Source organism: Erpetoichthys calabaricus, chromosome 13 (genome assembly GCF_900747795.2).
Source record: "Erpetoichthys calabaricus chromosome 13, fErpCal1.3, whole genome shotgun sequence".
Taxonomy (NCBI): Eukaryota; Metazoa; Chordata; class Cladistia; order Polypteriformes; family Polypteridae; genus Erpetoichthys; species Erpetoichthys calabaricus.
Genome location: NC_041406.2, coordinates 143,667,639 through 143,681,961, shown reverse-complemented (window position 1 = coordinate 143,681,961; position 14,323 = coordinate 143,667,639). Strand labels below are relative to the sequence as shown.

Here is a 14,323-nt window from a genome sequence, read left to right as displayed (position 1 = left end):
GCCGATCGACAGCATCACCCTTCAAGAGTGGCCATTGGGGACCATACCAGCCAGTGGCCACTAGGAGGTCAGGCCACCAAATGTAAAAAGAGAAAGAGAGAACCTGCTGGGAGACGTCAGACACAAGTGGCAAGATCTCATGCTTGGTGGCAGCATTGTGCTCAGGGCCGGATTTATATGAAAAGAGGCCCTAGGCTATTCCACTTATGAGGCCCTTTCACCTTCCATTTTTAAGTTTGTAAATTACATGAGAGATAATAAAATACATCATTACTGTGATTAACCAATACATTTTTATGTTTGTTTATTAGCCATATGCGTAGAATTTCTCCTTATTTTCGGTTCAGTGTTTTAGTGTTCACTGTTTTTAGAATAGTGTAATTTTAATTTTGCTAACAATTTGAATGTAGGCCCCTCTTGATCTTGAGGCCCTAGGCTGAAGCCTAGTTAGCCTATAGGAAAATCCAGCCCTGATTGTGCTATGGGGACAGGGAGACCAGTTAGAACTGAGGGAAGGACGAATGCGATCAAATCCAGAGAGGTCCTTGAGGAGAACCACAACACCTCAGACTGGCACAACGGGTCACCTTTCAGTATGACGATGACCTGCAGTGCACCGCCAAGACAATGCTGGGGTGGCTATGGGACAAGTCTCTGAGCCTCCTTAAATGTCCCCGACCTCAGCCCTATAGAACTGGTGTGGCGCGACCCGAAGATGGCAGTTCATGGACACTTCTCACCCAATCTAGCAAAGCTTTAGAGGATCTGCCAGGAAGAATGAGAGAAATATAGGAGGGCAAAGCTGGCAGAGACTCGCCCCGCACTCAGACTCGAATTGTAGAAAGTACTGAATTAAGAACATGAATACTTCTAGGAATGGCAGATTTCCATTTCTGATTTGTAATGAATGTGCAAACCTTTCTTAAAACCTGTTTTTAGTTGTTAATATGAATTATTGAGTGTAGATTGGCAAAAATGGCAACTTTTTTGATTTAAAATGAAGTTCACAACACAATAAAAGTGTGTGAAAAGTGAAGGGATGTGGATATGCAATGAATCCCCCGTAAGCACATATCTGCTTATTCTACACTCGTGCCAGTCTGCTGTTTCCATATACCTCTCAGGTGTCTCGTGTGTTCTCGATCTACTGTGCTGTTTCAGTATAATGTCTTGCATATCTGGTCACCGCTGCTCTTCATCAGGGGCCATTCCAGCCAGTGGCCACTAGGAGGTCAGGCCACCAAATGTGAAAAGAGAAGGAGAGAACCTGCTGGGAAACGTCGGACACAAGTGCTGAGATCTCACGCTTGGTGACAGCATTGTGCTATGGGGACAGGGAGACCAGTCAAAACTGAGGGAAGGACGAATGCGATCAAATCCAGAGAGGTCCTTGAGGAGAACCACACCACCTCAGACTGGCACGACGATGACTTGAAGTGTACTGCCAAGACAATGCTGGGGTGGCTATGGGACAAGTCTCTGAGTCTCCTTAAATGTCCTCGACCTCAGCCCTATAGAACTGGTGTGGCGCGACCCGAAGATGGCAGTTCATGGACACTTCTCACCCAATCTAACAAAGCTGGAGAGGATCTGCCAGGAAGAATGAGAGAATATAGGAGGGCAAAGCTGGCAGAGACTCGCCCCGCACTCAGACTCGAATTGTAGAAAGTGCTGAATTAAGAACATGAGCACTTCTAGGAATGGCAGATTTCCATTTCTGATTTGTAATAAATGTGCAAACCTTTCTTAAAACCTGTTTTTAGTTGTTAATATGAATTATTGAGTGTAGATTGGCAAAAATGGCAACTTTATTGATTTAAAATGAAGTTCACAACACAATAAGAGTGTGTGAAAAGTGAAGGGGTGTGGATATGCAATGAATCCCCCGTAAGCACATGTCTGCTTATTCTACACTTGTGCCAGTCTGCTGTTTCCATATACCTCTCAGTTGTCTCGTGGGTTCTCGATCTACTGTGCTGTTTCAGTATAATGTCTTGCATTATATAATGTCTCTTCATCGGGGTCAATAGGAGGTTAGGCCACCAAATGTGAAAAGAGAAGGAGACGTCGGACACAAGTGCTGAAGTGGAAGTAACACCCCGAGGAAGACAGGAATATAACCATAGTGAAGAATCTCGCCCTACCACTTGACGGTGCTTTCCCCGACCGTGAGGTGCTTACCAACTATCTGTTCCTCTTTTTTTGTTTTATTCCCAGCCTCTAAAGAAGACTCTGTCTCGTTCCATGGAGTGTAGTAACTCAGCACTCCCAGCACCCCACTAATTCTTTCACATTTCATGCTGCTCAGTGTCCTTTAACTTTAACGATTCGTTGACTGGGAGGTACTTTCCCTTTTTGCTAAACTTCCACCTCTCCCTTCTAATTCCGAGTCTACCAAGTCTAATCCGTCTCATTCCAAGAGGCGCTCCCCAGTACGTCTCCCGGACGGTAAAGCACTTGTACTCCCCGGTCACCGGTCATGTTCCTGTCTGCAATTCGCTCCTTCACTCGGGTTCTCCGACAGGAGGGGAACTGCGGCTCACGGTTCCAGGCCCAGGGACAAGCCAGTCCTAAGTTTTTCTCACCAGTCCTAACTTTTCTCGCTGGTTCTCTGTGGATCCCTCACTCAGGCTCGGACCTGGAACCTGCAGCCGCCACCTGTCCCTGTTTGGGCGCCAAATAAACTGTGGAAGTAAACCCCCCCCGAGGGAGACAGGAATAGTTCAATCAATCAGTCTTTATTCAGTCACGGATGAGTGCGTGGATTCAAGCTTTGCAAAGCAAAAGAGCAAAGTTTCCCGGTTTCCATCGGCTTTTAATATTCCAAATCCTGGGGTTTGGTGGCAGAATTGGCACTCCAGCCACCATAAAAAACCTCACACTGGTTCCATTGCCTCTGAATTAGTGTGGTGCTAAGGTGTCACCAATTGCATGGCTTCACTCGGGTCCTAACCTGGGGTCCTGTGTTGGTTTGTCATGTGGTGGGTGCGGCAATGCACTGTATCAGCGCCTGCTCCGAACACCACACCACCACCTCCACGTTACTTATCAAACAGCATCTAAGCATTTCATCAATTCGGCCAACCGTTTCTTTTTTGTGTGCATGTCAAGAAGGAAAAGTCATCTTTCCTGTGTCTAACAGATGCGTTCCTAAAGAAGGAAGTTACCCAAGTTCAGCTTACTCCACCTTATCTTACGACAGACGCCTGTATGAATAACCTGCCGTTATAATAAAACAACTTTTAACACTTCATAGCTTGCAAGGAGTTACATTTTCTTTCACACCGAGATCTCCCGCTTTTGAGGGTAAAAGCGAAAAAGGAGAAAAGAGGAGAACAAAATCAAAGGGGTGAACGACTAACCCGCCATCGTCGAGGATGAGCTAAGTGAGGTGCCCACCTGCACAACATCAAATGAAGGTGAGATGGAAATTCTTCTTGTAGCACCATCTTCCCGCTCTCCCGTTTGCCCACAGAGTTACTGTTTAGAGCAGGGGGTCTCCAACCTTCTTTCCCCTGAGAGCTCCTTTAACAAAATGAAAATAGCCGAGAGCTCCTCACGTTTTCTAACAGTTCTTCTCACAGCATTTTTCAACCCAAACAAACTGAATACGTTTGTTTTACCTGAACATTTACAAAAGGTTGGTGTCCACAACTCACATTTTGCATTAAAACATCACAAAAAAATATTGAGTTCACCTGCAAGTGCGTTTTGTGTGTCTGTAGGCATTTTCTAGTGGATCTCACACTATTGAGTTAAAACATGAATGCTGTCAGAAGTAAACAATGTAATTCCAAATCCACAGATGGGACTTCTTCCTTTGTCATTTTGTCACATGTCACTGTGTCACTTTATTCACAGGTCCAGTCGCATGTGTGACGTGTTTTTTTAGGTGTATGGTGGAGTGGAGCCACTCAGGTTGACTCTTCTCAAGTCATTTCAATGTTTGTCTGTCCGTCTTGTTCTGAACTTTGATTTCATGACAGTCATGTCAGAAAACTCGGAGGTATGGAGACCCAAACACAGCAGACATTTTCAGAGCTGCTTGGTGAAGATCCTTAGTGTTATCTCGCTCTGCTAAGCTCCAGAAATGCACATTATTTTGAAGGTTTACTAATATATAATGTATAAAATCCAATGTCTCTCTGGGTCTGCTTTTCACGAGAGAACTACTCCACGGATTTAGATTGGGTTTCTTTCTAGAATTTGCTTGAACATTCCAGTTGATTTTGCAACTTCTCTCATTTCGCTAAGTATCATAGTTCACTTGTGGTACCGATTTATTAGTGCAAATCCGAGAGACAGGTAGCGGGCCGAGTGGAGGGGCCTTCCTTACACACACACCATCCTCAGGGCGTGTACCTTACCTCTGCTTAGCTAGCGAATGAGAGAACTACTCCACAGGTTTAGATCAGGTTTCTTTCTAGAATTTGCTTGAACATTCCAGTTGATTTTGTGACTTCTCTCATTGCGCTATGTATCAGAGTTCACTTGCTGTACCGATTTATTAGCGCTAATCCGAGATCCATGCAACGGGCCGAGGGGAGGGGACGGGGTCCTCTTTACTCACGTGCCAGCTTCGGGGCGCGGTCCTTGACTACACTTAGCTAGTGAATGAGAGAACAATTGAATTCAACTTTGTCCGATATTTAAAATAAAGTGCTACTTAGGTCTTGTTCAGTTTAAATCCAGATATTCTCTTATGTAGTCTGCCACATTGAAAAGAGAAATTGCATTCAGCTTGTGGATCATGATACGATTTTTTGGAAAGATCACCCACCCTTAATTTGACTAATCAAGTTTTCAAATTTATAGTTAGGTCCATAAATATTTGGACAGAGACAACTTTTTTCTCATTTTGGTTCTGTATATTACCACAATGAATTTGAAATGAAACAACTCAGATGCAGTTGAAGTGCATACTTTCAGCTTTAATTCAGTGGGGTGAACAAAACGATTGCATAAAAATGTGAGGCAACTAAAGCATTTTGTGAACACAATCCCTTCATTTCAGGGGCTCAAAAGTAATTGGACAATTGACTCAAAGACTATTTCATGGGCAGGTGTGGGCAAGTCCGTCGTTATGTCCTTATCAATTAAGCAGATAAAAGGCCTGGAGTTGATCTGAGGTGTGGTGCTTGCATGTGGAAGATTTTGCTGTGAACAGACAACATGCGGTCAAAGGAGCTCTCCATGCAGGTGAAAGAAGCCATCCTTAAGCTGCGAAAACAGGAAAAACCCATCCATCCATCCATTCATCCATCCATTGTCTCCCGCTTATCCGAGGTCGGGTCGCGGGGGCAGCAGCTTGAGCAGAGATGCCCAGACTTCCCTCTCCCCAGCCACTTCTTCTAGCTCTTCCGGGAGAATCCCAAGGCGTTCCCAGGCCAGTCGAGAGACATAGTCCCTCCAGCGTGTCCTGGGTCTTCCCCGGGGCCTCCTCCCGGTTGGACGTGCCCGGAACACCTCACCAGGGAGGCATCCAGGAGGCATCCTGATCAGATGCCCGAGCCACCTCATCTGACTCCTCTCGATGCGGAGGAGCAGCGGCTCTACTCTGAGCCCCTCCCGGATGACTGAGCTTCTCACCCTATCTTTAAGGGAAAGCCCAGACACCCTGCGGAGGAAACTCATTTCAGCCGCTTGTATTCGCGATCTCGTTCTTTCGGTCACTACCCATAGCTCATGACCATAGGTGAGGGTAGGAACATAGATCGACTGGTAAATTGAGAGCTTCGCCTTGTGGCTCAGCTCCTTTTTCACCACGACAGACCGATGCAATGCCCGCATTACTGCGGATGCCGCACCGATCCGCCTGTCGATCTCACGCTCCATTCTTCCCTCACTCGTGAACAAGACCCCGAGATACTTGAACTCCTCCACTTGGGGCAGGATCTCGCTACCAACCCTGAGAGGGCACTCCACCCTTTTCCGGCTGAGGACCATGGTCTCGGATTTGGAGGTGCTGATTCTCATCCCAGCCGCTTCACACTCGGCTGCGAACCGATCCAGAGAGAGCTGAAGATCACGGCCTGATGAAGCAAACAGGACAACATCATCTGCAAAAAGCAGTGACCCAATCCTGAGCCCACCAAACCGGACCCCCTCAACACCCTGGCTGCGCCTAGAAATTCTGTCCATAAAAGTTATGAACAGAATCGGTGACAAAGGGCAGCCCTGGCGGAGTCCAACTCTCACTGGAAACGGGTTCGACTTACTGCCGGCAATGCGGACCAAGCTCTGGCACCGATCGTACAGGGACTGAACAGCCCTTATCAGGGGGGCCGGTACCCCATACTCTCGGAGTACCCCCCACAGGATTCCCTGAGGGACACGGTCGAATGCCTTTTCTAAGTCCACAAAACACATGTAGACTGGTTGGGCAAACTCCCATGCACCCTCCAGGACCCTGCTAAGGGTATAGAGCTGGTCCACTGTTCCGCGACCAGGACGAAAACCACACTGTTCCTCCTGAATCCGAGGCTCGACTATCCGACGGACCCTCCTCTCCAGGACCCCTGAATAGACTTTTCCAGGGAGGCTGAGGAGTGTGATCCCTCTGTAGTTGGAACACACCCTCCGATCCCCCTTCTTAAAGAGGGGGGACCACCACCCCGGTCTGCCAATCCAGAGGCACTGTCCCTGATGTCCATGCGATGTTGCAGAGGCGTGTCAGCCAAGACAGTCCTACAACATCCAGAGCCTTGAGGAACTCCGGGCGTATCTCATCCACCCCCAGGGCCCTGCCACCAAGGAGTTTTTTGACCACCTCGGTGACCTCAGTCCCAGAGATGGGGGAGCCCACCTCTGAGTCCCCAGGCTCTGCTTCCTCATTGGAAGGCATGTTAATGGGATTGAGGAGGTCTTCGAAGTATTCCCCCCACCGACCCACAACGTCCCGAGTCGAGGTCAGCAGCGCACCATCCCCACCATATACAGTGTTGACACTGCACTGCTTCCCCTTCCTGAGACGCCGGATGGTGGACCAGAATCTCCTCGAAGCCGTCCGAAAGTCATTCTCCATGGCCTCCCCAAACTCCTCCCACGCCCGAGTTTTTGCCTCAGCAACCACCAAAGCCGCATTCCGCTTGGCCTGCCGGTACCTATCAGCTGCCTCCGGGGTCCTACAGGACAAAAGGGTCCTGTAGGACTCCTTCTTCAGCTTGACGGCATCCTTCACCGCCGGTGTCCACCAGCGGGTTCGGGGATTGCCGCCACGACAGGCACCGACCACCTTACGGCCACAGCTCCGGTCAGCCGCCTCAACAATAGAGGCACGGAACATGGCCCATTCGGACTCAATGTCCCCCACCTCCCTCGGGATGTGGTCGAAGTTCTGCCGGAGGTGGGAGTTGAAGCTACTTCTGACAGGGGGCTCTGCCAGACGTTCCCAGCAGACCCTCACAACACGTTTGGGCCTACCACGCCTGACCGGCATCCTCCCCCACCATCGAAGCCAACTCACCACCAGGTGGTGATCAGTTGACAGCTCCGCCCCTCTCTTCACCCGAGTGTCCAAGACATGTGGCCGCAAGTCCGACGACACGACCACAAAGTCGATCATCGAACTGAGGCCTAGGGTGTCCTGGTGCCAAGTGCACATATGAACACCCCTATGCTTGAACATGGTGTTCGTTATGGACAATCCGTGACGAGCACAGAAGTCCAATAACAAAACACCGCTCGGGTTCAGATCAGGGGGGCCATTCCTCCCAATCACGCCCTTCCAGGTCTCACTGTCATTGCCCACGTAAGCATTGAAGTCTCCCAGCAGAACGAGGGAGTCCCCAGAAGGTATGCCCTCTAGCACCCCCTCCAGGGACTCCAAAAAGGGTGGGTACTCCGAACTGCTGTTCGGTGCATACACACAAACAACAGTTAGGACCCGTCCCCCCACCCGAAGGCGAAGGGAGGCTACCCTCTCGTCCACCAGGGTAAACCCCAATGTGCAGGCTCCAAGTCGGGGGGTAATAAGTATACCCACACCTGCTCGGCGCCTCTCACCGGGGGCAACTCCAGAGTGGTACAGAGTCCAGCCCCTCTCAAGGAGATTGGTTCCAGAGTCCAAGCTGTGCGTCGAGGTGAGTCCGACTATATCTAGCCGGAACCTCTCAACTTCGCGCACTAGCTCAGGCTCCTTCCCCTTCAGAGAGGTGACATTCCACGTCCCAAGAGCCAGTTTCTGTAGCCGAGGATCGGACCGCCAAGGTCCCCGCCTTCGGCCACCACCCAACTCACAGGAAAAACCCATCCGAGAAATTGCTCCAATATTACGAGTGGCAAATTCTACAGTTTGGTCCATCCTGAGAAAGAAAGCAAGCACTGGTGAACTCAGCAACGTAAAAAGACCTGGACGTCCACGGAAGACAACAGCGGTGGATGATTGCAGAATCATTTCCATGGTGAAGAGAAACCCCTTCACAACAGCCAACCAAGTGAACAGCACTCTCCAAGGGGTAGGCGGGTGTATCGATATCCAAGTCTACCATAAAGAGAAGACTGCATGAAAGTAAATACAGAGGGTGCACTGCAAGGTGCAAGCCACTCATAAGCCTCAAGAATAGAAAGGCTAGATTGGACTTTGCTAAAGAACATCTAAAAAAGCCAGCACAGTTCTGGAAAAACATTCTTTGGACAGATGAAACCAAGATCAGCCTCTACCAGAATGATGGCAAGAAAAAAGTATGGAGAAGGCATGGAACAGCTCATTATCCAAAGCATAGCACATGATCTGTAAAACACGGTGGAGGGAGGCAGTGTGATGGCTGCCAGTGGCACTGGGACACTAGTGTTTGTTGATGATGTGACACAGGACAGAAGCAGCCGAATGAATTCTGAGGTGTTCAGAGACATCCTGTCTGCTCAAATCCAGCTAAATACAGCAGTCAAATTGATTCATGATACAGATGGACAATGAGCCAAAACATACAGCCAAAGCATCCTAGGAGTTTATTAAAGCAAAGAAGTGGAAAATTCTTGAATGGCCAAGTCAGTCACCTGATCTTAACCCAATTGAGCAGGCATTTCACTTGTTGAAGACTAAATTTCAGACAGAAAGGCCCACAAACAAACAGCAACTGAAAGCCGCTGCAGTAAAGGCCTGGCAGAGCATTAAAAAGGAGGAAACCCAACATCTGGTGACGTCTAGGAGTTCAAGACTTCAGGCTGTCATTGCCAGCAAAGGGTTTTCAACCAAGTATTAGAAATGAACATTTGATTTCCAGTTGTTTAATTTGTCCAATTACTTTTGACTCCTTGAAATGAAGGGATTGTGTTCACAAAATGCTTTAGTTGCCTCCCATTTTTATGCAATCGTTTTGTTCACCCCACTGAGTTAAAGCTGAAAGTCTGCACTTCAACTGCATCGGAGTTGTTTCATTTCAAATTCATTATGGTAATGTACAGAACCAAAATTAGAAAAAAGTTGTCTCTGTCCAAATATTTATGGACCTAACTGTACGTAAGATTCATTAACCCTTTTGTGAGCTATTTGGAAAGGGGTGATGAGCTACCGACATGTTGGAGACCCTTGGTTTAGGGCATTCTGTAATCGCATCAAGACATCTGGACGATCCGTCATTTTACCTCGGACTTTTGTGTTGTGTTTTTTATGTGAATGACCTTTAAATTGTGTGTTTTTTGTATATTTCTACATATTTGTGTGTGTGTAACAATGATCGGGATAGGAAATTGGAATGAAGTAATTACTCGCTGTGAGCTGAAGGTGAATTTGATGGAAACCCGTCGAAATTACGAGTGTAAACGTGGACGTTTTTGAATGTAATTTGTGGGGGGGACGTGATGATGATGAATGCAATTGGTTTACCGAGAAGACGTCACAGTTTACTTCATGAGTTAGAAGTACATAAGAAACGAGAATTGCTGCATCAAATATTTGAATTATTAAAATGTGTGCTTCAGTTTAATATTCTCGATTGTAACAGAAATTTGTCTTTGCCCCGCTCTGATGGAGGTCCATACAGGGCTAGTAAAGGATTCAAAATTAAAAATAACCTCATATTCATAATCAGTGATGATGTAACAGTCTGAAATGATACCCCACATGGACATTTTTGATATTTGTCAATTGTAACCTCTTGGGAGTGGCTCTTAGGGGGCTAGGACCACCGTAAAGAATCAAAAATATGATCATATTCATGATCACCAACCTCAACAGAGTTTAAAATGGCACTCCACCTGCCAATATTATCGATCCCCATAACTTTGACCCCTCGTACTCCATTAAGAGGTGAACCCTGGAGGTCACCTCTCGCACTGAGGGGGTGAAATCCTGTTGCATACGTCCCCCCAGTCCATCCATTATCCTTTTCATTCCAATTGGGATAAGACCCAAACCCCATCCCAGCCAGGTTGTGCCACCACCACCATCCGTGTTGATCTTCTGCTATGGCATCCCAGCCAGGTAAGGACTTGGCCCCCGTCCCAGTCGGAATGCCAGTCCATCCACTATGGTATTCACAAGAGGAAAGAAGGTAAAACTGGTATGGGCATGAAATGAAAAGAGAGGAAAACTATGTGGGGGTAAGAATCATGGATTTGGAGGCACCAGGACAAAGGAACAGAGGACTATCAAAGAAAAAGAGGATGGACTCTGAGATGGAGGCGAAAGGGGTATTAGGTGAGGAAGTATACACCAGACGAGAGTTGAGGAGGATGGTCCAATATAGAGACCCCACATGAAAATGGGAATAGCTTTAGAAGAAGACGACTAACCTGGTGGTGCACCATCTAGCAAAGCACTAACATGGGCAGTGCCAGGCCTGGGGAGTAACAACCTTAACAAGCCCCTCCATTCAGTATCAAACCTGATAAATCCAGTTCCAGGGAGGTGGGCACCATATGCGCCATCTGAAATTTGATTCTGGACTTCTGAAACACATCTGGGTCTCCTCTACCTGCTCTTACACAAACACCATAAAAGTGCAGCAGGGATTGAAATATTTGCTTTGCATTACTTTCGAAAATGGCAACAATGAATAATAAATCAAAGTTTTAGTGCCATGGGGAGAAGCAAATTTGGATGATATCTTCTAACCACTGTCTCCCTCCAATCTGTTTATTGTTATGCTAATATCCGTACCCAGAAAGCCACCACACCGGCAATTCCTTTCCCAAATTAAAGCAGAACAACCCTTAATTATATGTATGGGCACCATGCAGCTGGAACAGGCTGGTAATGAAGCCGGCAGTTTTATGATAACGAGATCATCCCAAATCAGATTAAGCTACGCCAGTGGAAATGAGCTGACACCTTTGGCGTCGCTATGATGAGGACTAAGTGCAGAAATACAAGGCACAGCTCTTCTTGTTTTAGTAAATACAAGCGGGCACACGCACTACGGGTACTCTTGCTTAGCAAACGAACGGGAAACGTGAGGGATGGGTAGCAAGCAACTCATGATGCTGGTGAGACCAATGGAGACCAACACAATGCCCATGAGGCAGGGCATTCAACTTGACCACAGATGAATCTTCTGTGTCAGGATGGTTTCTCCCCCTGGCCATTAATTTGGTTTTGATTGATTCTGAAAGGCCTTCAGCATGCAAGACGCCCCTCAAATATCACACAGCTGAAAGAATTCAGCATGGAGGAGTCACTGTCTGGTACTGCTAGGCAGTTCTAAGAAATGCCTACTTGAGGGGTCAGTCCCAGCTATTAGAGCCAAGGGAGGCTATTGATCTGGTCAGTAAAGTAGCAGAGGGGCTTGTTCATCAGTTTCAGCTGCTTTGGTGGACTAGAGGGGCAACAATGAGAAGACCCCCAAAACAGGAATGAACAGTTTAACAGATGGAGGACAATCGCATTTTTCCCTCCTCATCTGTTTTTTCACTCGTTTTGCAGGGTGGCTAAGCGTCTGGTAATGGAGGATTGTTTATTGGTTATTGTTTTATTTACTGAGTATTGGAGAGGAGGGTGCTTTGTGCACTTATTATTATAATAAATATTATTATTTGGACTTTTACCTGGTGTCTGATGTGTGGTCTGAGGGTTCAAGGGGTCACGGAGACCTTAAACTGTCACACAGGATGGATTTTCTAATGGATATATTTAAGTATAAAACAACTTGGTTTTGTTTTTGGCTAAGAGACCAGAGGTTTGTGGTTATCCTCTCCTCTGAATGGAATTTTGTAACAGATATTGAGATTTCCAAACTTTAAATGCCCCCCGTTTTGAGTCTGCCCTTTTAATTTATTTGTGGAGTTCATGGGGATGTCACACTACATGAAGGTTACAACTGGAAATCATTGGAAAAGTCATGTAATGGGATGGCATCTTGCGTGTCAACACTAAAGTGGCACTCTCATTACATTAAAGGAGCAAACAGCTGGAAACACATTCATCTCTGCCAACTATCAGAACCGTTTAATAGCTTAAAAGTTTTCACTTGATAAATCATAAACCTTATTTTTAATTGGATTTTTTATTCCTTCTGCTGTGTCAGCACCAACCATTTCTAGCTTTACATGAAATTGGGCTTTTAAAGTTTGGCCAGCAGCCTGAATGTAGGTGTTGAGTTCACTTTATATCTAATAAAGGAGATTAATGTGAATTTTAGCTCTCAGGGCTAATGAAAATGCTCAACAAAAGGCTGTTTTTATTTTAAAAATCGTCAGCAAAAGGCAGTTAGAGTAATACTGTAGGAAATGACAGCGGCTTGGACCCATTCAAGATCTTAAAAGACTGCACTCTTTATGTATAAAATGATAAGGGCTCTCTGTCTGTCACGCAAAAACCCACAAACCCTGGGCCACGTACCTCCATCTTGGTCTCGATCGAGAGCTCATACTGTGTGACACACATAACACAACCCATGCATTGGACGTGTAGGACACCTCAGCCATGAAGCTGGGCTTCGGGTCATTCTCACGGCAAGCGGTGGCATGGCCACATGTCCAGAGAAAACACATCATGCCTGATGGGAGGAGATGTGGAGTGTGTGCAAATGACAACGCTGACAGGAAAAGAAACACAGCGACACCTGCTGAGAGTGAAGTGCATTGCATAGGCCGATGGATTGCATTCGGTAAGCAAGTCGCACAGGAAACGCAATCCTCTAGATAGATAGATAGATAGATAGATAGATAGATAGATAGATAGATAGATAGATAGATAGATAGATAGATAGATAGATAATTTTAGTATAGTCGGCAGGATCACAAAATTACAAAGTTAGATAGATAACAGAAACACATTTTATTTAATTTGCAAATTAATAAAATAAGATATAAGAATATACTGACTCAAGTAAATTAATTTTCAGAATGGACTGTGGACCACTTTAGGCTTTTAATGAAATAGTCATAATCTTAGCATTTCCAGAGTGAAGGCCAAGTCAATGTAATGATGTCTGTGTCGGTATTATGAATGATTCATTTGAAGTGGGCACAACCACACGGACACACGCGGTTTTATTGGTGACATTTGAGTGCACACATCTTCTAAAGCTTGAGTCATTAAGGTCATCAACTTACAAATACTCTGATTTTCTAATTCTGAAGAGGTAAAAGATTTATATAAGCACTCAAAGAACTTTTCAATATACACACACTCTCTCTCTCATATATATATTATTATTTTTTTGGTTATATAACTTTAGGTAATTAAATGTGGGGTTGCTTTACATTTTCCTTGTGCCCACCCCTGCAGGTTACGTCATGCACCAAACATGTCCGCCAGGCGGCGTACACAGAAGGGCGCATTTTGTTTACTCACCGGAGAAGGTGATGTTAAATCCTTCATATGATATTGAGAAATCTGAAATAAAGCGTAGCTGAGCCTTGAAATTTCCGTAGAGACCGGCATTGATTGCATTGGGGAGTTCGGAGCCGGTGAGCCGTGCCAGTGGCTGGGTAAAGCTGCCGTTTTCGGTGATTAGTAAGTAGTCATGATGATCCTCCAAATGAAAGGTGTGGAAGGTGAATTGCACGCCTATTAAGAAAACCACAATTAGGTGTGTGCACCACAATAATGACATGCAGTACATGCAAACTGGACAGTTGATAGTCACAGAAATCGGAGAGAACACATTTACAAGTACGTTTTAATTGAAGAGAGTGTTTCCAAAAGGCTAATCTCTTTATCCATTGATAGTAATGTACAGTATACATGAAGATTGTTTAATTCTTATTTTTCCTTTTTGTTCCACTTGTGTAAAAACAGCATCCGGGGGCGTTTTGTGGGGGGGTTTGAGCCGCACGTGACTTGTAGCTCCTCGTCTCCATTAGCGCTCTTCTCTATTAACTTGGCAGTCACATAACTAGTGGCAGTCTAGCAAGTACAATATTTCAATTCAATTTCTGC

At 46.1% G+C, this 14,323-nt stretch overlaps 1 protein-coding gene across 2 annotated transcripts in view; it reads right to left on the bottom strand.

Moving 5' to 3' along the window:
• The window catches only part of csmd3b (CUB and Sushi multiple domains 3b), a 1,253,873-nt gene that overhangs the window by 283,344 nt on the left and 956,206 nt on the right, over nucleotides 1–14,323 (bottom strand). For both annotated transcript variants that reach the window (XM_051936007.1, XM_051936008.1), the window contains exon 20: nucleotides 13,736–13,951. In XM_051936007.1, the coding sequence (XP_051791967.1) occupies nucleotides 13,736–13,951 (216 nt within the window). The remainder of the gene's footprint in view (nucleotides 1–13,735; nucleotides 13,952–14,323) is intronic.